At 47.4% G+C, this 25,180-nt stretch overlaps 1 protein-coding gene across 1 annotated transcript in view; it reads right to left on the reverse strand.

The window, feature by feature from the left end:
- Window positions 1-1,421: 1,421 nt before the first annotated feature.
- CFAP77 (cilia and flagella associated protein 77) overlaps window positions 1,422-25,180 on the reverse strand; it is a 56,172-nt gene continuing 32,413 nt past the window's right edge. The window contains exons 2-6 of the mRNA XM_057371579.1: window positions 24,576-24,675; window positions 23,840-24,062; window positions 12,028-12,133; window positions 10,725-10,823; window positions 1,422-1,634 (exon numbers count right to left, since the gene is read on the reverse strand). Coding sequence (XP_057227562.1) covers window positions 1,479-1,634; window positions 10,725-10,823; window positions 12,028-12,133; window positions 23,840-24,062; window positions 24,576-24,675 — 684 coding nt within the window. The 3' untranslated portion in view covers window positions 1,422-1,478. The remainder of the gene's footprint in view (window positions 1,635-10,724; window positions 10,824-12,027; window positions 12,134-23,839; window positions 24,063-24,575; window positions 24,676-25,180) is intronic.

The following is a 25,180-nucleotide window of genomic DNA, read 5'->3' on the forward strand; positions in this document are numbered from 1 at the left end:
GCCGTGGCAGGACCGAGAGCTGGATGTGSCTCCCAGCAGGCAGAAGGACAAACCTCATGCCTGGGTTTCTCACACACTCATAAACAGTGTCATTTTTAGCAAGACAAGTCATTTGAAGCCTGGCTTCCTCCCTCCCTGGGGAGGTGGGAAAGGTCTTTGGTTATAATCYACCTGTGCCAGCATGGCAAACCCTGCTCTTATCCTCCTCGTTATTTTAGATGGGTTTTGTTTAGAGGCCTGTACTGAAAAGAGGCAACCACGTACCAGGGGTTTCCTGGTGTGGAGTAGATGATTTTGTGCCTCCCTCAGCTCAGRTGTGGGCAGGGTGGATTTGTTAAAGCTTCTTTCTTACATAAAGGGYAGATTGAGGTACAAATTGCCCCAAGGAGGGGATGTGGGAAATGTTGGAACAGCTGCTGGGGAGCCTTCATTGSCCTGAGAGGGGTAAGAAAAGCTGCCCTCGCAGTTTACTTTGTTGTTTCATCTTGAGCAATGCAGTGAAATGTTATGGAGAACTCTTCTCTTTGAGGTTTGGCTTTCAAAGTTTGGCTGGAAATGTGAGGGGCAATGAGCCCTGAGCTCAGCATGGGTTCTTCACGTCCTTCATGRCTGCTGGTGGCTTTATGAAAGTGAGCTGAGCTAACTCCAGTGCTGAGGTGTGGGGGCAAAATCATGCTGGAACATCCAGAGCTCTGGGGTGAACACACCTGAGCTCTCCAAGGGCCAGTGGGATAGTGAATATGAAAATTGGGAGCTACTTTGGCTTTAAAAGCTGGTACAATCTGAGGTGTAATGGTAGATGTGAGAAGCAGACTACACAAGATTAATTAATTATTATTAATTATTCCTCCAGCAATAAAGATGCTGATAAAATAATTGCACTTAATACCAAGTGGTATTTTTTTGAGGTGAAATGCTCTGTTGGGAGGACATGGATTCCAAATGTTTTGGTTCCTGGCTGAGTCTCTGCTGTCACCTGTGGGTTTTTTGAGTTGGTGTTGGTAGAGTTTGAGTTTGTCCAGCAAGTGCTTGAAGAGGCTCAGCCCTGAGGGACTCCAGGCTGTAGGAGGGTGAGTGTGGAGCTGGCTGGAGCCACCTTCAAGTGGAGCCATTGCCTGTGGTGAGGCCTCAATTTGGCAGAGCTCTTAGAGCAGCTGTTTGGATTCCTTCACTCAGGCAAGGGCTTTGCTGAATCAGGCAGTGATGGGAAGCTTTTTTGGCAAAGAGATGAGATATTCCAGATTTGATAGCAGCTAGGAAATGGCTGCATCCAATCTATTTGTTCAGAACCAGCAGTGAAGGAGCCTGTCCTGCCCTCCCTGGTGTGAGCACTGCCCTGTTCCTGAGCGTGATGAGAACTGTGGTGTTCAAACAAGGACAGGAAACAATGAGCAGGCTCAGACAGAATCATTCCTCTTATATTTATGGTTTATTTGGCTATATGTGCATTAGCATAACTGTAAAACCTGAGAGAAAGTCTATTTCCTAGAGTAATCTGGAATACAGAGGCTGTGCCCCGTGCGGGCTGGGCTGCGCCGGCCCATTGGGGTCGGGGACCACTTCCAGGGGATCCTGGCACTCAGAGCCTTTTTCAGAGAGTCAGGGTCCGGAAAAGTCCTGAGCTGAGGCTCAACCTATGAGGAAAGGAGCAGAGAGAGGATTGGTTCCAGGCAGGAGACAGCCCCAGCAAACAGGCTGAAGCACAGACARGGAGGAGACTGCACATTGCACAAGGGCTTTTGCCTGACTGGGAGATGTTGCTGTGGCTGAAGTTAAACATTTAAACCTGCTCAGAACGAGGASTGGCTTTCTGATTGACTGCAGGAGATTCTTGCCCTGCTCTAGCAACAAAATGCTGTCATTTTATTATGGTGTGTTTGTTGTCTGACATTTTCAAAGGCTGACATGTCCTAAGGTGGGCCCTGAAATAAATAGGATTTGTTTTCTACAATGCAGGACTCGTGTGGGCTTCACTGAGGAGGCCAGGATGGGCTCAGAGCTCCCAAAGCTGGTGAGGTCAGGGGCTCTGGCACGACACAGAAGCAGCATCTCCCCAGGAATCCCCTTCGAGGTGGGGACAGCGTGAAAAAATGCCCATGACAACAAACAAAAGGGAAATAATCTGGGGGAGAAAGGCACCAGGACCCTTTGGGGTGAGCAGTGGGGCTCTCACACAGCTGTGTGCAGCACGGGGGATGCAGTTACTGAGCTCTGAGCATCTTCCCTGGGGCTCTGCCTGCCCCAGCACAATTCCCTGTGCCACACATCTGCCTCCGCTTCCCCCACCCTGCTCAGGCTGGCTGGATGTCAGGTTTTGCATATGTAAAAATACAGAGCAGTCTTTGCCCTGAAAAGCTTGCTAGTGATCTCATTAATCAAGACAAACAAAGCGTATTTAGCTATTCCCCCTCTCCGGAGGAAGGCGTTCAGGTACTTAAATATGCATTCGAGTGCCTAACTTCAGACAGCTGTTTCTGGATGTTTTTGCTTTCTCACAAATAGCAGCAGTGACATAACCCCTCTATGGAGGGAGAGGTGGGGGAGGCAGAACCAAGGGYTGCTGAAGGAGGTGGGTAACCCCAGAGAGCTGGCAGGGACAATCCCTGGTTGTTCCAAATCCATTCTGCCATTAAAGATGCAGGAGTTTTTTTCCTGGATGTTGGGATTGTTAGAAAAATCCAGTGCTTGCAGGTAAGGACAGCTGAGCTCCTTCTTTTGAATGTGCCTCTGCCTTTCTGCCATGCTCCTTTATCCACCAGGGCTCAGAACTGGGCACAGGGAAATTTCTGCCTGGGGTTGGGTTGAAGCCACAGGAGAGGAAAGAGCAGTTAATTCACTCCAACCTTGGTACAAAGCTCCTGGGTGAGAAATGTCCCACTGAGCCACAACTGGCAGTAATTAAAAGGAGCARAGCCTTGAAGAAATTGTGGGGGATGCCAGCCCTCTGCCCTCAGCATGAGTGAGTGGAAAGCACCAGGTGTAGGACAGGGGCAAGTGCTGTTTTAAAAAATGAGAAACCCTCCCGGTAATTGGAGTCCAGATGAGGGTGTCCTTGGGTCAAAGGTCTTGTTATGACAGAGACTGGTGTTGAGAAGTCAATGCCAGTGATGAATCCTCATCCRTGATTCTTCTAATTCGTATTTTAAATGATGAACCCAAAGGTACCTCCTCTAGAGACAGCTGATGATCTTTGCCATTACTCTGCTGCAGTTATGGGTTTTTATGCCAGGATTTTGTTTGGAGCCCTGGCTGCAGCAGGACAGGAATATGGTTTGTAGGAAAAACTTCAAGGGTTTTCCTTGCAGGATGATGGAGCTGTGGTGGGCTCAGGCTGCTGCTGAGGAGCAGTKTTTTACTGCTGTTCATTGCATTTGTTACTGACAAATAAAAACCTGCAGGACCCTTGCAGCTGGGACGTTGAGATGTCAGTGTTTGCTTCACAGAATTAGAGGGGCAAGAARAATAATTACCACTCCTAAAACTCCAATATGTGTTTAGGGAGGGGTATAATCTTCTGAGTTTCTCAATTTTGTGTKAAACTGCAGGATTCATTAGAGCAGGTGTGTTAATGAGGGTTGATAAACTGAAGGTGAGATGCAGGAAGGCCAAGCTGGTGCAGGGAAGGCAGAGCTGCCCTGATGGCATCAAACCCCAGAGACTGAGCAGGGTTTGTGGGTGCTGCACCTGCCGGGCACCGTAAGAAAAAGCTCACAGAATAAGCTCAGCTTGTTGGGGGAGTTTAACAGAGCCGGGTTTGATGGTTTGTGATCATTTGTAGRAGGTGTTGAGAAAGAAAAGGGCTGAATGAACAGCAGCAGGCTCTCCTCCTGGCCTGGAAAGATCCACCGAGCTGTGGCTGTACCTGTTCCTCTCCCAGCCCCTGCCTGGCTCTGCCCACCTGCTCCCAGGCAGATTCCCAGCCTTGCACCATTTTTCACTTTAACAACAAAGCTCAGCCTCGTTTCTCCATCACCCGTTTGATCGAATCCTTTTAGCGGGTGACAAAACACTTTCCTGAGCTCTCTTTACAGGAAACCAATCTCTAGTATTTTTTTTTCCACCAAAACCTCCTTTATTTACAGAAGTCAAACAAATCCTGAGGATTTTTTTTTTCCTCCAAAACAACACAAAACTGGATTTTTTTTTCAGGAAGGGGGGAGAAGGGAGTAAAATAAACAATACAGAGAGAGGCAGGGTGCACACGCTGACGCTCAGCGCGCCGAGCATCCCTGTACAAATAAAAAAAAAAAAAAACAAAAAAAACCCCAAACCCACCCCTTGCGCGCGCGCACATCGAGATGCAAATGATTTTCCGCGAAAGCCATCGCTTGTAAAGCTTGACAGAAAATAATGAGAAACACTAAATCTTTTATAAGGTCAACACTCAAGCAGCTGTCAAACAAGAAAAGAATTTAGCGAAAGATCCGCAAAAACTTCCATCGCCTCATTAAATCCAACAGGGCCGGGSCCCGGCGTGGTGAGGAGGCACCGGGGCGCCTCCGTTTTGTGTCAGTAATTTGCGGCGGAGGAAGAGGGAAGACGAAACAGCCAACGCCGAAGGGGCCTTGGGGGAGGCTGGGGAATCGTTAGTGCGCCAGGAGCGGCCTCGGTTCCTAATTGGAAGCATTGGGCATTATCAACGGAGGATTTGCCTCGGCTCCCTGACAGCTCTCTAGGCCTGGAATGATAGCCCACTTGTCAGTGTAAAAGACCATTAAAAACAAACCATTTTGATTTAATTGGAGGCGGTGTGCTGGGGGCCCAGGTGAGGCGCTTCATCAGCCGATGTTGGCTGCTGATGCCTTTTTCCCCCTGTATTGATGGCTTTTTTCTTTTTCTCCCCTCCCTTTCAAAAACTGTCTAGGAAAGAGAAAGAGGTGCTGAAAGATCCTTCACAGCCGCATCGAGAGCGCCTTTCAATAGGGTTGTCAACAAATGCCGTGACAAGTTAGAGAGAGGCAGGTACTTTTAAAACAGACGTTATTCTGTCCAAGATGAGCTGTGCTCAGAGGTGAGTGTTGGATTATTAGGGTTACAAATAATGTGGCTTTTCCTGCCAGGAGCGTGCTTAACTGGCTTAACGAATGGGGTTGATTTTTCTCTCCCCACCTTGGTAAGAACAGAGGGAAATGCAGGACAAGGGACCCTGGGCTAAATGATCTTTATTTGCTTCAAGCCCAGGAAGGTTTCAAACAGTGTTCAGCAATTTTTGACTGTTGTATTTAATGTCCCGTGGAGATTTGGGTTGGATTTTTTTTTTTTTTCTTTCCTGAAAATTATGGCCACAGATATTTGCTGGAGTTCACTGGTCATCTGGTCTGGGCAACAGCATGAGGAAAGAAGAATTAACCCACTGGAGCTGTAACCTGGTGTGTGCCCCCCACCTCYTTGGCAGATGTTTGAGGGTCAAACCAGAGCTGGCAGCTTTCACACTGACCTCGTGYGCTTGACATCTGAATCCTGACCCTTTTCATGCCAGGCAAGAGTTTTACTCAAAGTTGTCTGTTGATAAATAGCATTTCTGCAGAAGTCAGAAGAGGGCCATGAATGAAACCYCAAATCCATTTAAAAAGCATTTCTGTGGAAGTGTGCATTTCAAGCAATGGCAGGTGCTCACCCATAACCCAACACAGCATGTTTGGTTTCACTCTGCCACGAACTGTGAGCACCCAAAATCTGCTCCTTCATGGGTGAGTGTCTCCATAAGAGCAAAGGGGAGTGGTGGCCCCCTGTTCCTTGTGCTGCCTTTGGACTCTGGGGCTTGGATGCAGGTGGAGATGCTCCAGGCTGTAAAGCTGCACAGGAGGATGCTGTTTTCCTGTGTCCAGAGCAATGGAAATGGCAGAGGAAGGATGGGTCACTCTGTCTCTGGGGGAGAAGGGGGAAATGCTGAGTGTGGCTAGCAATGGATTTAATTAAGAGAGGGTTGACTGAGATAAGWTATARRAAGTTTTTTACAATGAGGATGTTGAAATACTGGCACAGGTTGTCCAGAGAGGTGGTGGATGCTTCATCCCKAGAAACATTCAAGGTCAGGTTGGATGGGGCTCTGAGAAACATGATCTGGTTGCTTTTTGCAGAGGCTGGACTAGGTGGCCCTTAAAAGTCCCTTTCAAGGCAAAATATTCTATGCCAGAAGGCAGAATTAGGGTAGGATGAGAGGCTGAGTGTCCAGGGCRCAAGGAAAAGACTGGACCATGAAAATGCTTCGCTGGGATTTGAACAATTGTATTGCTGGGAGCTTTGGCTGTAAGGACAAACAAGAAAACCTCTTGTGATGGTGACAGGGGCCCAGARGCTGCAGGTGGCCATGGTGTGGGAGGTGACATCTCTGCTGGGGTCCCAGAGGAGACAGGGATCATGCCCAGGCCAGCTGGGTCTGTGCCACCCRTTTGGAACCCTGAAGGGTGTTGAGTTCTCTTTGCATTGTGCCTGCTGCAGGCCACTGATRCTGCTTTGGGTTGTCACCACAGGGCTGGGAGCCACCAACTCGTGTCACTTGGGCAGGTGACACTGATTTTAATTCTTTTTGGTCAGCCAAAATCCCACTGAAGGGAGCTTTGATCTGGTACCATGGTGATGTGAAGTTCTTGAACTCGTTGCTTTGTTCTTTAAGCACTACGTGGGCTCCAGGAGATGAGTTTTAGAACACTCCAAGTCCCAGAAGTTTTTCTGCCCTCAAACCCGAGAGGACCTGAACATCCAGCCCACCGTGTGCTGTGTGTATCAAGCCCAGATTATTTAAGCAGAATCTGTGGCTTTTCTGACAACACAACAGCGGCGAGATTACATGAGCTGCGCTTGTCAGTTCAGCTCCATAGACAAAAATAGAGGTAAGGCATTAAAAAAAAATGCGGAACATTTTTGTGTGTACATGTTAAACCTCRACTGCTAATTCTGACGAAGGATCAGGCTGTGAGCAGATATCGGATCCCTGGTGAGAATCAAATTCCAGAGCCCAGAATTTTGCTGCAAAGTTTATACAGTGGGGATTCCTCTAATTACTTTCAGTGGAAATTTACCTGACAGAGCTTTCCCAGGTAATGCAAGGCATACGCGGGAGAGCCGCTCAGCCGTTGACAGAGCCTTTGATTTTGTGCCAGGTTGCAAATTAAGTCTTTTGCCAAGGTACCCGAACACTTGCTCGTCAATTGCTTATCGCTTATTCATATCGCGCATCGCGCGCCGCGCGTTTCATCTGCTCGGGAAGGCGGCGCACGGTGACAAAAGTCTCGTCCAAAGTTGCTGCATTTTCTTTCCTTCCCCTTGCTTGGTCAAGTAAACAAGCCACCTCAGTGTGGCTGCGAGCTGGGATTGTCTAATGAGCAAAGGAAGAGCCCTGGTGTGTGTCAGTGACATGCGGTGCACGGAGCTGTTTTGACACATTGGTGAATTCTGTCCTGTGTTGCTGCTGTGTTGCTACCTGGATACTTCTTGACTTGATAGAGCTCTGGAAATATCTTGGAGGTGGCCAGGATTGGCTTTCTGGTTTGGATAGTGACTATCAAACAGTCAGGTGGAGGTAGATGGAGCCTCACCCTGGGCTTGCACAGGGGGTGATGCTGTTTTTTGGGAACAACGTCCTTTCTAGAGTTTTGTTGGCATCATTCTGCCTGAGCCAGCAGGTGAGGAGTGACACAGAGACAGGAGTATGTAAGGCTGAGAGAATTGGGATTGCTCAGAGAAAAGAGAAGGGTTTGGGGTGGCCTGAAGGGAATTTACAGGTAAGATGGGGCACAACCGTTTACAGGAGCCTGGGGTGAGAGAACAAGAGAGAATGGGCTCAAAATGAAAGAGAGTAGGTTTAGATATCAGAAAAAATTCTTCCCTGTGAGGGTGGTGAGGCATTGAAACRGATTGCCCAGGTAAGTTGTGGCAGCACCATCCTAAAAGTGTTCAAGGCCAGGCTGGATGGAATTCTGAGCAATTTGGTCCAATGGAAGGTGTCTCTGCCATGGCAGGAGGGTTGGAGATGATCTTCAAGGTGCACTTCCAATCCAAACCATAATTTATGTCCATGCTGGGTGCCTGAGAGAAGAGTCCCCAGGGAATGCAGTCCCACATCTACAAGTTAATTAAGTTTTGGTGCAGTCCCAGCCATGCTGGCAAAATGTGAGCCCTGGAATTGTCACTGCAGGCAAAGCAAGGCAGAGGCTGTTTGCTTTGGGGTGTGGCTGAGGACGAGGAGGGCAGTGAAAGCATCCTGCTGAGGTGAATAAGGAGTTAACATCTGCTTGGTTTTGTTAAAAAAAAAACCCCAAATATAAAAACCACTCCAATGCAGCATCTTTCCCTAATGAACTGCCCATCAGGACATGACTGTGACCTGTTTGTCTCRGTGGGCTGGGGGGCCCAGGAGACCCCAGGCCAGGTCAGTCCTRCAGAGCGAGACGGAGCAGGAGCACCCGGTGTGGGAGAGCCTGYAAATCACCAGTTAGCTTAACAGTGTGGGCCATTATTCTAAAGCAGTGGGGCTGAAACCTAAATCCAAATGAAAATRTAGTCAATTTGTCCATACTTTGCTGACTGAATGACTATGTAATGCCATGCAGCTCTGGCAATGCAGGGAGCAAGCAGATGCAATTAGTGAGGAGGGAAAAGCTCCTTTGTTTTCTTCTCTTCCACTTCTTGRGCAAGCTCTAGCATGGTGCAGGGAAAGAATCTTGCAGGGGCTGAATGGAAAGCTCAGTTTGAGCCAGCAGAGATATCCATGCCAAATTTCTGCAGCTCTCTGTTAATGGGTTGGGATGGGTATTAAAAATCCTTCTTGTTGATTTTTATGAACCTTTGCACAGYAGGAAGAGAGTGTTATATGGACTGGGGACAGTGTTTTGGTCTGTTGTCACCTTATAAAGGAGGGACTGACACTGACTCCTGGAGTTTAGTTGATGGGTTAGGCCAGTCTGGCTTTCAAAACCATTCAACCACCTCTGTGGAACCTAGCTTTACATGGCTAGTCAAATTTGGAGACCACCAAATATCTTTGGGAACCCTTAACTTTCTCCAGGCTGCTACAGCTTTTAACTGGGTAAACATTTATGGATGTCCAAAAGGAGTTATTTTCCCTTGGAGGAAACCATGCACTGAAAGTCAAGTGAACAACAAATTCCCTGCTCTGAGTTCTAACATGGGCTGTGCCTGTTAGATCTGCATTGGGGAGGTAATGGCAAGGGTAAGGCAATGAGCAAGAAGGAGTATGGAAAATCTGCAGAGGCTGTGCAAAATGAGCTGTTCCTTCTCCCTGGATGCYGCTTCAAAGAAAGAGAAGGGGAGAAGGAGAGAAAAAGGAAAGATTTGGAGGTTTGAGAGGGGCTGGGGCAGGAACCCAACCACAGCCACGGATGAAACAAAAGGGAAAGCAGAAAACACAACCCAGGCTGAAAAATGAGCAGTGATGGAAAGGTCTGGGGTGAGAGGAGCTCTAAAGAGGAGGCTTGCCCCAGGATCTCGTGTGACTCTCACAATCTGTTTAACAGCGATCGGTCATGTTCTCTCGCTGCCATCGCCGCAGCAGCAGCTCCGAGCTGACAGGCAGTGGGGATAAATGATTACTGACATATGCTAATCGGACACTCTTAGACAGGACGTTGGAGGAATACATCAAGGTGGTGCAAAATGCATTTCTTGGGTAAAACTCTCCAACTTGTACAAGCAAATTACCTTCAGGAAGGCACAAGGCTTCTTCGCTGTTTAAAACTGCGGTTAGAAATCAACGGTGTGGCAAAAAAAAATGGCCCCATCAGAAGAAGGGCCAGGACAGAGAGCTGAGAGCTCTTTGCAGAGGTATCTGTCAATGCCAGATATGATTTTGGCCATGTAAACTGCCTGCAGGGTCTCAGTGCTTTCACTTTTTGGTGTCTCCTTTCCACTGATCCAGCTCTTTCCCTTTCCTTTCTAAAATCCACCCCAGCTCTTCWCTTGAAGTTTTCCTGTAATTTACACCACAAACAAAACTAATGGAATTCTAACCAGTACCCCAAGAATTTTAACAAGTTTAGCCCCAACAATTTTAACCCCAGAGCATGGCAGGTTGTGCAGATGAATTCATGGAAATGTTTAGATCCCATCAATAGAACAAGAAATCTCCACCTTGGCTCTTATTTGGCTCATTTAAAGGAAGTGCCATGCACATCTGTAACCTGGCCAGACCCTTTGCTTTGTCTCAGGATGAATATTGCYAATCAGGTAATTTAGAGAGGTATCAAGAATGCAGGCTTCGTGGAAATCTCTAATCCTGGGGTGGAAAAGCTGCTTGAAACATCTGGTTGGGTTTGAATTAGTTTTGGTGAGAGCTGATGAAATGGCAGGGGACCAAAATGCAGGTGTGACTGTGCTGCTTGTGTAGGGCACTTGTAGAGCAAAGGCCACCCCTCTACTTACAGTGAAATAGAAAAAGATGCCTCTCATCTTATGAAGCTCATGAAAGTGCATATAAGTTAAAAACCAAGTTATTATCTGGGCAACTGCTGCCTCTCTTCTAGGGTTTATAGTTGGTAAAAAATATCCCACTCTGATGTTCAAAAGGGGCTGATGTTTGATCACATTTGGGATCATTTTAAGGTTTGGGTCATGGGGAGTCTGAGTTAAGACCCTCATTCATTGCATGCTAAGGATGTTACCAGGACATGTGGGCGAGGTTGGAGTGTCCCCACTTTCAATCAAGTGCTTGTAGAGGCCCAGAAAAGCTGACTTTGGTCACGGGATRGGTTGTGGGGGGTCCATACCTTCCCGAAGCGTTGTGGGTGCCAGAAGGACTCCTCCTTCTTGGGTGGTGGGTGCATGCGCAGGTACTGAGTGCGATTATCACGCACCCCTTCGCTGAGCTGTGCCCAAAGAGAAACACAAATGGGTTTAAACAGCTGCACTTTGCTGAGCTGCACCCAAATAGAAATACAAATGGGTTTAAACAGTTGCACTTTGCTTTTCTGCAACCAAAGGTGAACAAGAGTGGGCTCAAACAGCTGCATGGCCACATCAGCTCCGTGTCGTGCAATGCAGTGACACTGGATGGACAGGGCTGAAAGTGGTGCCTGATCTGGGTGGTTTTCCATGTCCGTGCAGCCAATACTGATAGTTAAAACACACTGATGGGAAAAATAGGAGCAGCTGCCAGCTCTCAGTGTCTGCATAACAGAGCATCCCAGGGAAGTAACTGCTGCCTGCAGGAAGTTCTGTGCCCTGAGCTACAAGCCATGGCTCATCCCTAACTGGGATGACCATGGTGGTGTTTCCTGGCTGTCTGGTGAGTGAAGCTCTCCTGATCAATTGTAGCTTGCAATGTTTGACCATCCCAGCACAAGCCAGTGCAGGTACCTGGTGAATGTTTCACTGCATGAAACCCTGGGAATCTGTCWGCTCTGTGGTCTAGGATACAGGTTTGTGTTGCTTAACTCAGTAACTGGTGGCTGCAGGCTTTGGGAGCTTGATGGAGGCAACTTAGTGATTAAAAACATCAGTCATTAATAGATAAAGGAGGGATRCACTTTCCAACATCCCAGGCTGGTGTATTCATAAAATAGCTGCTAATTAAGGACACTGTATTCCTGCATTTCAACTATAAAGCACAGTTTGTGATGGCAGTAAGCCCATTGAAATTGGTCATTACCATATTAGCTCGACTCTTCTTTGAGCCATTAACTAATAAAACAGTCATTGGCTGCTTTTAAATGATATTACAATGCTGCTGTGTTCAACAGCACAGCCTTGCACTCTAACAACTGCTCTGGGTGCTGGCATCAACCACACCACGCCAGGCTCAGGGCTGGGGTTGATCCTTTTAAAATTTTTCAGTTCTTGTGGCCACTGTCACAGGTAATGTGGGCAGAGCTGATGGCAGAGCTGTTGGCAGAGCTGCTGGCCAGCAGATGCTCATCTTTGTTAGGCTTCATCAGTAGATGGGGGGGATGTTTTCCCAGCTGAGAGCCCTCCCCATGGCTCCATGGGAGAAGCCCATCCATCCCTTGTGGGGCAGGACAGTGGGGGGCTGTGCCCAGCAAGAAGGGGAAAGCATTGCTGGAGTATTCCCACCTTTTTCTTCTTCATCACGCGCTGGACCACAGTCCGGGCTCTCTGCTCTTCCATCCACAGCTCCTTGAATCTGTGTTGCATGATGTCAAAAAAGGGAGAGGGAGGCCTGGAAAACATTGAAAAGACACCAATATAATGTTTATCTCCTCGTGCTGGTTCATATCTCTGCTCCTGGAAGGTGAGAATGTGAATGAAACTGGGAAAGGCTTTCTCATCCTCAAGAAACCTCAAACCCACAATAATTTGCAATTAACACACACCGGGGTGACCTGTGCCAAGGCATTCCCCAGAACTGGAACAATTTCTTTTTTTGCACAACCTTTTACAGGACAGGTTTCAGTAGCTCTGTCTGAGCCCTGCTGAGCTGGAAGGACCACAAGGCACCACAGGCTGCACCTCAACTTTGGGCCCTGCTGGAGCTTCAGGAGAGCATTTCCCATCATTTCCCATCAGTGGAGCAGCTCTGGCTGGATCCCATCCAGGGGAAGAACCACTGGGTGCCAAGTGTGTTTTGCTAAAATAACTCCAYTTTTGCTATTAAAAATCTCTCTGATAGGATACACCAAAGCTGCAAATATGCAATGATGCATGGGGCGAGAGAATTAAGTGCTGTCCTAAGCTGTCTGAACAGGGATAAAAACAGACCCGGTGCAGATGGTTGGGTGTCTGCAGCAGAAAGGGGAGCTGAAATGCTGAGCCCTGGTCTGGTGCCTCAGCTGCACAGCCCAGGTGTATTTGCCCCTTGAAAGAGGATTCCAGGAGCAAGGAGCAGACAGGAGTGGGGAGAGTTGCACATGACTCTGATTCTAGAAAAGGAGTAAAAAGGTGGATGCTTGGTGGCCAGTGCCCCACTCTGAGCTGGCGTTAACCTGACCAGCTAGTGGCAAAGCTGCAGCCTGAAGCTGTTGAGCTTCTCTCCTTGCAAGTGAGGATGCTTCATCAGCCACCATGGCAGTAGCAGGGACAGAGACTCAGTAATTCCTGTGGTCCTGCTGCTGTTCCTTTCCCCCAKAGGCAAACATTTGGAGGTGATGGAGGGCCTCAAGTTGTATTGGTCCTTGTCCTTGCACACCTTGCTGTGGGGGATCTTTCCCATTTCATCAGCAGCTGATGGCTGTGGAGCTCTGTTCCCACCTGTAGCCTGCAGAACCTTCACCTGCAGCTCCCACAGCAGAGCCAGGGCTTTTCCTGCGTGTCCAGACAAACTGCAGGACATTGGAGCTTTGTGATAACTGCTGGGCTGCTTCTGGGCCATCAGCTCCACCTTGTTGTGCACAGGATCCCATGTCACAGACAGAACTGTGATGTGTGGTTTATGGCAGGAGTGGSTCCAGAACTGACAGCTGCCAGCTTTTAGCAGCCTGGAGAATCCTTGATGATCACRGAGGGTGCCAGCAGCGTGTATGCAAATAGTAACTCTTCTGTTTCTTGTTCCTTCACCCCCGTGGTGACTTTTATTACTTAATTATTGCACACCACATGCTTCAAAACAGCCTAATCTATGGTCGTGTTTTCTAATGATACTAGATGTGCAATCCAGCAATATACATCCCAAGGGGACATTCATATCAGAGGAGGCATCCTTCTGCAGGCCTCCTGTTTCATAGATCACATGCTGCAGGGCTTTTCAAGCCTTTGCTTACAAATCAGCTCTGCTGCTCCAGACCGTTATCTGGAGACACCCAGTGCCAAAGGCGACACTGATGTTTACCCTTTGTCCCCTCTTCTTTCCCCTCCTTCCCTTCCAGTTTGGCATTTCATAGTGATCAGAGCTGGGCAAAATACTTAAAAAGGTTAAAAGACATGGCAAATGTGTGGTCAAGTGTGTTATTATGTGGGTAGATCTCCAGTCTCATACTGTGGTGTAAATGTTGGTATTTCTGACACAAGCACAGGGTGRGCATTGCTTGTTTGCTCCCAACCCTTTGCTCTCCAGAAGTAGCAGGGAGGGATGCAGAAAAGCACTGAGCCTTTGTGTGTAGTTTTTGATTATTGATTTTTTTTTTCTTTTTTTTACAAGTTGAATGTGTTTTCACATCTCTATGGACGTGACTTTTACCATCTCCAGTGGACCAGCCAGTTGGTGACTGATTAGTCCACAGCTGGCTTGTAAGTAAATGCTTGAAAGGACACATTTGGGTTGATGCTCTTCAGAGATCCTTCCCTGCYGTGTGATTAATCGCATTTAAGTCCCGATCCAGCAAAGTATAGACTCATGCCTGGAATGGTGCACGCATGAACTGCCTCTCTGAAATCGGTGGGAATGGCTCACGTGTCGGTTATCCACGTTGGGCTGTAGGATGTGAGGCTTCTTCTGGCTTTTCCTCCTTGGAGAGAAACACTGAGAGAGTGGGGAAGAGCAGGGGATATCAGATAACACTTCTTTGAGGTTACTGCAAGACTTCAGCGAGGTGGCTTTTCCTTTGTAGGTCAAAGCCTGATCTCAGYGGAGTGGAGGGGGAATTTGGCCCCGATATTGGTGCTGCTTGGCARTGTGACAGCTCTTACTTGCAGCTGGCCTTTGGGAAAATGTCCTTTTGCCTTAGTGCTACTTAAGGACAGGGATCAATGGCTTGGGTGTTCCCTTTCCCTTTGTCACCCTGCCCAGATGTTGCTCCTGAACYGGGAGGATTTTGCCGTTGCTGTCGGCGGATGCTGCGGGCAGAGCAGGGGAAGCATCTGCTAGAAATGCTTATTACACATTAAAATCCATCTCATTCAGAATAACTCAGATCTCCTTGTTTTGGCACAAGCACAAGCCACAGGAAGGAAAGGCAAAGAAGTTCTGATAGGATGTAACAAATTATTTATAATTGTAGGGAAAGAAAATACTCATCTGCTTCCTTTTATAGTCAAATAGTTGGAGCCACTTCTAATGCTGACATTTCCTAAATATTTTAAAATTTATCTGTGCACATTTTCAAAACTATTATCCCTGAAACAGTTCCTGTCTCTTTAATAGAATCTCTCTAATTTACTTTCAAGAGTCAGGGTACAGACCTATTTTCAACTGAAATGACAAGCACCTGCTAACTTGGTTATACAATGTGGAATTCTAGTCTGCCAGACATCTCCTGGAAAAGAAGCTGCAGCCTCCTAATGGGCTATTTTACTGTGAAAACAGTGTTAAAAAGTAAAATAAAGTATTAACAATATTAAAATAAAACAGTGTAGGCCTTAAATGAGCTACAAACTAGTTAAATCTATTCTATTCAATATGAGCCTTCAGTGCTTTTGCAGCTGATACCTCAGAGCTGGGATTTATCTAAAATGAAGGCACCAGGGACATGCAAGAGAAATGGTAATTATAATTTGCAAACATTAGGCTGACACTTTTTTGTGTATGTGTGTATAAATTCTGACAGCTGTGATTTGTGCCAGTGCCAAATAGTGCTCCACCATTCTGAGAAGGGCTCATTTTGTGGCAGGCCATCCTCAGAGCAGCAGCTCATTAAAACTTTGGAGAAGGAGAAGTTGCCGAAAACAGGAAGGCGTCAGAACCATCTGAGGGATTTTTGGTACACGCTTGTTGAAAGGTGTTTGAGAAGAGAGCCTTGGGTCTGACAAACTGGAATTTTAGTACGCCTCCCCGTTCACAGTGGGGCAAAATAATTGGTCATCAGTGACTACTAATTTGGTTTAGTAGCCAGAGGCATTTTTTTTCTTCCCAGAAAATCAATGACAGTGCCGAGGTCTGTTCAACGTGATTCAGCTCAAGACGGGTCCTCATTTAGCTCTTGATGCTTCTTCCACTGGAGACAGCTATTTTGTTAAAATGAAATTAAAATCTATCTATAATACTCAGCTCAGGGAGCGGCACCCGTCAATGCCATGCTGCTCTTGAGGTTTCAAGGTTGTCAGTCTCCCCTCAAACTTATTTTCAAAGGTTTATATATCAGCTGCAAAAAAAAAGTGGCAAAAGTGGATACAAAGGACTTTGCTCAGGAAGGGGGTTTGTATCAGCTTGAAAGGTGCAATCAATTTGCGAAAGGGTAAAAACTTTACTTGCAATTGCTTCTTTTTTCTTGTATAATTCAAAAGCACGTAAATATTTCAGTGCGAGCCTCAGCCCGTGGGGTTTGTGTGTGGCTCTGCAGCCAGGGCAGTGCTTTTCCTGCTGCAGGTCAGGATGGGCTCCGGCCGGGAGCGGGGCAGGGAGCAGAGGATGCTCCATCGGCTCCCCWGTGGTTGTGCAGCTGTTTGGGCTCTGCCCAAAATCCTGCTCTGCTTCCAGTGGCAGCTTAGAGGCAGCAGGATCTGGCCCTGCATGGGTGCTCATGCAACAGATCAGGCACAGAATGGAATTTGCCTATGGTTGTGACATTAAAATGGTGTTGCTGCACCGCTGCCTGTGCTGAAACTTTAACCCTTTCTTGAAAGATTGAGGTTTCAGGGGGGTTTAGTCCTTGCTGGTGTCGCTCCATCTAAGATGTGCATTTGCTGCACAGCCAGATCTGTCTTTGGGGCCTTCAGCCCACGGGGGAGACAGCCTACAGGAGCACCACCTTCTTATTCCTTCTTGTGTGCTTCATGCTGGGAGGATTTGTCCTGTGGTAGAAGTGTCCATATAAAATCTGCCCATGCTCGTGGTTAGGCATGGTTGGGAACCAGTTCCCACCAGCTCAGCTTGGTTTCTTACAGAAACATTAAGTTTGGAAAAGATCTCCAAGATCGAGTCCATCCAGTTTTTTAGTGGGGAACAGTCTCCAGCATCTCTGGAGCRTGGGGCTCCTTGGGGCAGCTACCACAAGTACTGTCTTCACCAAATAAAGCACAAGCTGGCCTCTGTTATTCTATTTGGGTACCTCCAACACAGGCAGCAGCGAGATATCACTGCTCAGGTCCCTGTGCCCTGAAAGGGGGCTGAGAGCACAGGAAAATTGTGATTACATCTCTCTTGTACTGCTGTGGTGCCTCCYTTCCTCCCTGGTTACTGATGGGCTGGAGGTGGCAATCTATCTCCCGTTAATTTGTCTSTGTGTAGCCCAGCAGGAAGCTGGGGTATGATTACAGCTCTGGCCCTTGTGCGAGAGCCCCACATCCCCTGCAAACTGCCTGCCTCTGCCTCGCCTTAATTGTTCCCCTTTGGCCCGTGGACCTGTCTCTTCTAACAAGGGCTGCGAGGAGGGCCGAGGTAATTGAAGCACTTAACCACACTCCCCAGCACTGCCTCCTGCAGCTAATTAGGAAAGAGGGCCGCTGGGCTCTTCATTATTTCTTTTAATTGTTTGTGGGTTTTGCATAACAGTGAAYGGCAGGAGAGGGATGGGTTAGTGGCGAATTCTTGACTTTGAAATTGGTATRAAAGGTCACTTACAATTTGTTAAGGCTTTCACAAGGGTGAATTCAATTAGTGGTTCCCGCTCCCTGCACACACGTGTGTGGGTGTGTTTGTGAGGGGAGGGAGATGTGGCAAAACAAGCTGGATGTGAGTCCAAAGGCTCTTCATTTTCCTAAGAAGCTTATGGACTATACAATAAAGTTATAGGCCCCTTACAGCTTTATGGTTCTCTAAATAGGTCCTGGCACTAAACCCACGGAGAAGCCCAAAAGATCATTTTTAAATGATCTCCACTTGTCCTCACTTTCCATTAACTATTGAAGAAAATAACAAGAGAAAAATTGATAGAAAACACTCAGGGACCAATTTTTTTTTTGCAGTCTTTGGGCTGGCAAAATTCTCAGTTGCAATGGTGGGTCTTCCACCCGTGTGGCAGCTGCGGGATCTGTGCTTCCAAAGCACTGATTACTCTGAATTTCTGACGCTTCTTTACAATCCTTGTAATTTGGGTGAGGAAATAACAATATAAATTATTTCACTGCGGGCAGCCAATGAGGCAGTGGCTTCTTCTAAGTGTCAGAGGATCTGTTATTTTGCTCAGAGGGCTCACATGTATAGAATGGTGAAAAGAATAAAATCCATTGTAAACATGCACTTTAAAAGATTTATCAGATTCTCATAGCTGTGCTTAGGAGTACACATGGTTACAAGAGCACCAATTTGCTTTACTATTCCCTCCCAGGCCGAGTGAGATGTTTGCTTGCTCTGGTCCTAAAAGCACATATGGAAACGTGTGTCTTGCAGGGAAGAGACCAAGCCAGCTCTTGCCCATTAAATAACTGGCTGGAATTTGTGTGCTAGCATTGATTTTAGGGCTGGAGRTGCCCTTTAGCTGACTTAATTGAAGATTATTTAGGATTGTCTTCAACACATTTGTCTGCTTTTATCTGCTAATATCCTCTAAGAAACTCAGGTGGGACGTGGTTCTGGGACAGAGCTGTTCTGCCTGGAGGTCCAAATCCATGGCTGAGAGTGAACAGTGCTCAGTCTGCAGCCATCAACAAATGCAAAACATCCCAACGAGTGAAAAATGGAGAGAAAACCCCTCCAATGCTGAGCAAAAGAAATCAAAGCACAGGGTCTTCCCCTTGACCTCCATCCCCTGCTTGAATCTCTCTGGCTGGGTGGGAACATGACTTTGTTTGAATGGAAAAGATGTTCATGAGGGCTGAAGAGCTTTGTTTTCACAGAAAGGATTCTGTGATTATTCCCCCCCTGACCCAGGTTTTCATTGCACAGGCTGAAAAAGCAAAAGTTGCCAAAGAAAAAGGCCCACTTGTGGCGAGAAGTAGTTCTAGGTGGTAAAATGTTGGATGAAATTTTTCAGCTGGCTGGAATCAATGGAGACAAACCCACAGACAAGAGCCAGTCTGTGTGGGAGTAAATTACTTTCCTATTCAGTGTAAAGCAATTGGTAATAAGGGATCTAAATCTGTCCTTCAGATCTTTTCTTTCCCAGCTCTGTGGCTGATGTGCAGGACCTGAACCTTATGCCAAACCATGACTCGGCTGTTTATTTTCTCGTAAGCTGCCGGTCTGAAGTAATCAGAAACTCTTACAGWGAGTAAATAACCACTCTAGAGGGGATCAGTATGTTCATGGTGCACTCAGGATTTTTTGAAGGGCGTAACAGGTCCTTCTGCCCAAGCAGATGCTGCAGCCACTGGGGCACGGTGCAGGCGAACGGGGCTGGGAGCTCTTCGGTAGCAATGAGAACACATACCCAGCCTGGAACATTTCCAGCAGAAGAAAACTACTCTTGAAATAGAAATTCTTATCTTAGCAGTGTGAGAATGGTGGCAGAGGCACAAAGTGCCTTTCACTGTGGAATTGGTAGGATATGTAATTATAGGAGCGGATGGGAGTCCCGTATTTTTTAACTTGGTTGCGTTTTTCTGTCGCCATGAGCCTGTCAGTGATTCCAGTCACTGTGTTGCATTTTTACAATCTGTTTTGTCAGTCCTCAGTGGGTTTTTTTTTTCCTGTAAAACTTTTGTTTGCCCCAATCTTTAGGACTTTGGTGGCTTTACACTCATTGGCTTCCAGTGATTGTAGGTCAGATGCAGACTTGCTATAATATTCAATTTTATTTTCTGCCCAGCTTTTCCTGATGGTATCTTTCCGGGAACACCCTCTGCTCTTCAACATTATTTCTTTGACATTTTTGCTGCTGGTCTACATCTAGATTACTTTCTTTCCACAGCCATATATTAATTACTTGAAATGTTCTTCAACTATCTCAAAAATAAACCTGTGCACCAAAGAGATGCTGGAAATATCTCACCCCCTCTTGAGCAGTTTTCTAAACTTAGTTCTGACTGTGTGCAAACAGCATGGACACTCTGAAAGGAAAGGCCACTCACAAAGCAGAGCATGAGCACTGAAACCTCTCCTCAGGAAAGGTGAAAGCCTGGGACAATTGCAAATGATACCAATTAAAGAGGAGCTATGGGATAACTGATGCCCTTGGCAAAGTGTGACAATTTGAAGAAGAGAGATTGCAGCGACCAAACGCTTTAGAGGGGTGAGTTTGCTGCAGGAACATGATGAAAGCAGCTGCCAAAGGATTAAGAGCAGTTTTAGAGAATGGGAGGTGGAACGGAGGCAGGAGATGAAGATAGAAGGAAAATGGGATGTAAAATCCAGGAAAGGGACAGTTGAAGCGAAGGCAGACGGCAGGGGGGACCCGGCAGGAGCCATGGGGATGACAGAGTGCCAGGGAAATCCTGCCAGCACACCCAAGGTCAGCCCAACCTCCAGGCCAACTGCCAAGTGCATGGCAGCCCGTCGGAGGCCGGGTTATGGCCGTGCAGGGTTTGGAGCAGGCACAGGTGCACAGTGGCACAGGATGGCACTCTGTGCAGCCCTCRTGTCCAGGAATAGGTTCTGGGTCAGAGCAGGCAGAATTAGGATGCTCACCAAGAGGTGACTGAAAGCTTTTCTCTCCAAGCAGCCCTGGCAGCGCTGGGTAATGTGTCCATGCTGAGGGTGCACTCTGCCCTGCTCACTCCTGGGGAGAGAACTTGTGCTCGGGGTACCAACTGTGTGCTGGTGTGTTCTGGCTTCAGACTCCTTGTGTGACCTTGCACAGATCAATACCCTCTAAAATCTGACTGTACGCAGCATTCAGGTCTTTGTGTTTACTTCTAGTTCCAAAAATGGTCCTTTAATGTTGGCTAATTTTAGTGTACGGTGAAATTCAGTCAGAAAAGGTGGTCAGGAGGATAAATGTAGGTCTGGACACTGAAGGAGGATAAATGTAGGTCTGGAAACTGATTGGGATTTCCAAATACACCTTGAATAGCAGGCTGTACTAACACCAGTGAAGATCCTGGAGGTCTTTACAGACCCTCTGTGCCTTTAGCTCTCCAGTATCATCAAACCCGAGCCCACTCATTGCCCTCCAGCCTCCCCCTTGTGAAGCGAGGTCATTATTGCAGAGGATGGGGGTTGGACACACCTGCCAGCAGCACTGTGTTGTGGGGTTATTTTGAAGGAAAATACCTGAGAAGATGGCAGCCCATTGCACCAATGTGTGTGCACAGAGCATGAGGATGGGGTTTATCTCCTGGAGGGGATTGTCAACGATGGGTATTTTGGAAATGGAAGGATCTTGGAAAGCCAAGGCTGTGGAGCTGTTTGTGGTGGGGCTGAGGGCTGGGGTGGGTGCAGATGAGTGTGTGCACTGTTAGCCCAATGCCTGCACTCCGTGGCCACATCCTCTCCTGCACAGCGTGGCTCACACGAGGCAGCTCTGGTAGAGATCAGAAGCTGGAGCTTGGGCTGGGGGAGCCCGAGTGGAGGGTGCCCCATGGGGAAGGCTGGGACCCCAGCACATCCTCGTTACTGCTGACCTTGGCACGAGCACTGCCTGCTGATGGATCGGCTCCGGAGCTGGACAAGCCCCCGGGGAACCACTGCATTATCTGTTATGTCCCATCAGTGCCTCCCCTGACCCCTCCCAGCTCCGAATGCCACAGGCATCAGGGAAGGAATAAATCTCTGTCTGGTGCTGAGAGAGAGAAGGGAGCGAGAGCAGGAAAAAGGAGAGATGAAAAATGTGCTTTTTATGACTCTCACAACAAAGCTGGCCACATGATTCGTAGCAAACATTACTCTGGGAAAAGAGAGGGAGGGAAAGGAGGGGGAATCAGCAAAAAGCAGCGGTGCTTCTTTCCCCTGGAAGGTGTCCAGGGGGAATTATAGAGGGGTATGGGTGACCTTTGAAGGTAAATATCCCAGGAAAAGAAAGGAAAGAGGCCTCAAAGCTTCAGAAAGCWCGCTGCAGTGTCTGCTGCAATGTTCCAACACCGTGAGTGGAAAGCARAGGCACAAAAGTGATCTGAGTTAGAGGAGCAGCAGGGCCAGGCCGTGATTAACAAGGCACTAATGGCAACCACAGCATTTGCTCATTTCTATTTGGGATGATCCAGGAGAGCTCCAGCCCGTGAGCTTGGGAACTCCTGACCTCGGTGTCTCTAGGATGTAAAATTCAAGCCTTTAGCAGCACAGCCCAGGGCCTGAGGAGGGGCTGAGATGAGTTGCTAGGGCTCAAGAAGCCCCTTGCCCATTACCCACAGACCACAGCCACTCCTGGGACAGATGCTGGGTTATTTGTGTTCCCAGGGAAGCAGCCCAGCCCCGAGGCTGTGGGGTGGCACAAGCTGCAATTCCTGCTGTGGAGAGCTGCAATAGAGCTGTGGGTGCAGCCTGGACWGAGTTTGCAGGGTTCTGGACTGTTCCAGAGCACCCCATCACCATCCATGGAGTCTCCAGCAGTGCCATGGCAAAGCCCCTTTGCTCTCTGGCATCCTCAGCTGCACTGTCTGTGCTGGGGGATGACAGCCAGGAGCTGCTCTGGCTGAAAAACTTCCCTGCATCTGAGATATTGATCTGATCTGTTATTTCTAAAAGATGTGAAGKTCTTGGAGTCTTAGAAAAAGACTGTTTACAACTGTTTTCCTCTGCCCCCAGAGAAGCACATGCCTTTACTTGGGAGCAAGTAAGATCACGCTCAAACAGGGCTTACAGTCCAAAACTAACTTAAACTCATCGACAGCCAGGTCATTTTTAGGAAAATGGGTCTTGCTGAACCTGGTCAGCTGTAACCAGGTGTCATGGTTTTACTGACATGACACCAGGGACCAGATTSGTCTCACCAAAGTTGGTATTTTTAACTTGCCAGTCATGGAAAAGTGTATTTAACTACCACTTTTACTGAAATGGYTGTAACAACTCCTTGATAATCCCAGTAATTCGGTTTTATCTATAATGTGCTTTTAAAGTAAAGGGATAAATACAATCAGTCTGCATAAAAGGTAGCTATTAAGGAGCAGGAGAGTTGTACAATAATAACTTTCAATTAAAAGCCCTTTCTCACTACTTCTGCTGTTGTGGGGTCTGCAGATTTTCCTTAAAACTTTTGAAACATGCCTGGGCTTCTTACAGGCAGCCATTTAACCTCCGTTTATGAAGAAATAAAGCAAAATTGATGTTGATTTTGGTCTACATTGGGGGATACTTTTGCAACATAAAAGCCCTTTTGCCTGCAATTTGCAGAGCAGCCCTGTCACATCGGTGAGGGCTGATACTGATAAAGATAAAGCTTTATAGCTGGGGCATTTGCAGCTAACAGCAAGCTAATGCTACATTTTCATTTTGATGCAATTAATGTTAATGTCTGCTACGAAAATTGTCATTAAATACCATTTTAAAATCCATTCAATTTGCATATGCAAAGCCCATTTACTATCATGTAAAATACACGGTGCCGTTCATCATGTCTTTTCTCTAGAATTTGTAGCTGTTATTTTTCTGGCAGTGATTATTATCCAGCTCTTAAAATGAAACCTAATGTCTGGTCCAGACCTGCACAGAGCAAGAAATCCCCCTGGGCTCCAGCAGTAGCGAGACTTTCAGAGGTTTTAAGCGCTGGTTTGTGCTGGAGTTGCACAGGCAGTGGGAAATTTCTTTGCCTCTATCCTGCTCCACTACCAATTCCTGCCAATGCAGGGTGATGAACTAAGTGGGAGAGAGTGGGATAAAGAATTTGAACTGATCTTTAACTCTACCAGAGTATTTCAACCAGTGCAGACAGGTAGAAATGCTGTTTCTCTAATTCTCTGACCCTGGGAAGCCATTTTTCTGGTTGTCAACTTTTCATTTCCTTTAGATTGAAATCCCCATTTTCATGTACATGGTTGTCAACTTTTCATTTMCTTTAGATATTTTTAAGAGGCTTCAAGGCCTTAATACCACAGGTGAAATGAGGCTGTGTGGTGGCACATATGTGATATTCAGACAGTTGATTATGTGACAGAAGTGTARCCAAACATGGATGTGATGCTGTGACTCAGCATATCCCAGTTCAGGACACTTCTGTTTTGGGGACTGTGGGAAATGAGATTGGGGAGAGATGCAGGTAGAAAGGGATAATTTTGTTCTGAGGAGGGCCCCAATCTTCCCCCTTACCGTGAGGGCTTGCCAAAAGTCATGTCTGGAGGTATCTTGCGAGCATATTTGCTGAGTATACTGTCTTCTTTGAGGCGAAGGTCCTTAAATTTGTAGTACAGAGCAAACTCCCGGGCTGTGGTGCACCTTTCCTCCACAGCCCTACGGCCCATGGCCACGAAGTCTCGGGGCATGACCTTTTTCTTACGAGGTCTGGCCTTCACTACGTCCCAGTGGCCTATGGCTGGAGATGGAGGGAAATAGGAGAGAAAAAGAGGAGGCATCTCTGTTAACTCCTGTTTGGGAAAGCAGATGGAGGGGTGTGCACCATTTGTGGCTAAGGTTCATTTTGTCATGGTTTTGCTGTGCAGTGAGCTTCATATCCAGTCCCACTGCATCCCGTTTCAGTCTGAATTGGATGTGTTCTCACCCTCCACCCTRGCTTGCTCAGGAAGTCTGATTTCATAGGGAAATTGTCCCTGAGAGCACAAATTAGGAGCCCTAATGAAGTTATGACAGGTGCAGGTGCACCCTCCCTGCTCAGGAGCTCTGTGGGAGCCTCTGAAAGTTTCCAGTGTGACACAGAAACCTCACTGTTTCACCAAGCAATTGGGGTGATATTAATAAAAGTGGGTTAATATTGGAGTTCTGCACTTCCAGCTTGATGGGAAKTATTGAAAAGCCCTAGGAAGGAGAGTTGAGTCTCTCCAACATCAGGGCTTTGTGGCAGGTCTATGTTTTAGGGGCAGTGTCCTACCTTCAGGGACTCCTCCATCTCTCTCGCCTTGGTAGATCCCATAGGTAAAATCAGGGCCTGGCAGAGAGTAGCAGTTTCTCATGGGCTTTCCCACTTCTGGCTGCAGAAAAGTGAAGTTAAAAGAGAAGCATAAACACCTTTTCTGGTAAGATAAAGCCCCTGAAAACAGCAGTTTGTAACAGAATATGGCCACAAGTATCAGCAGTGGCTCTGGTCACTTGKCAAGGGTTTGAATACCATTGTACAAGTGAGTGCCAAAGTGCAAAAAGGAGCTGAAGCCTAAAGGATGCTGAATTTCACACAAGTTTGAGTTATAGAGACCTTGTCTGGCTGGAAATAGGGATACTGACTCAACAGATATGGACTTGAAGTCTCCTTGTTGGGTTAATCTCTCCTCTGGTGGGGAGGCCCAGCTGTGTGTCTGCTGCAGCTGGTCTTAACTTTACTTTGAGTTATTTCATTTCCAAGTTGTGCATCCTCCTAGAAAACTGACATAAACATCCCCAGGCACARTCACACAGCTCCTCCTGCCTGGGAATAATCAAGACAGGCATRCTGCAGGAGGAGGAGAAGGGGGATGAAGAAGGGAGAGCAGAGCCTGGGGT

This window comes from Malurus melanocephalus, unplaced genomic scaffold, assembly GCF_030028575.1.
Source record: "Malurus melanocephalus ecotype Western Australia unplaced genomic scaffold, MMel_1.1 scaffold_149, whole genome shotgun sequence".
NCBI lineage: Eukaryota > Metazoa > Chordata > Aves > Passeriformes > Maluridae > Malurus > Malurus melanocephalus.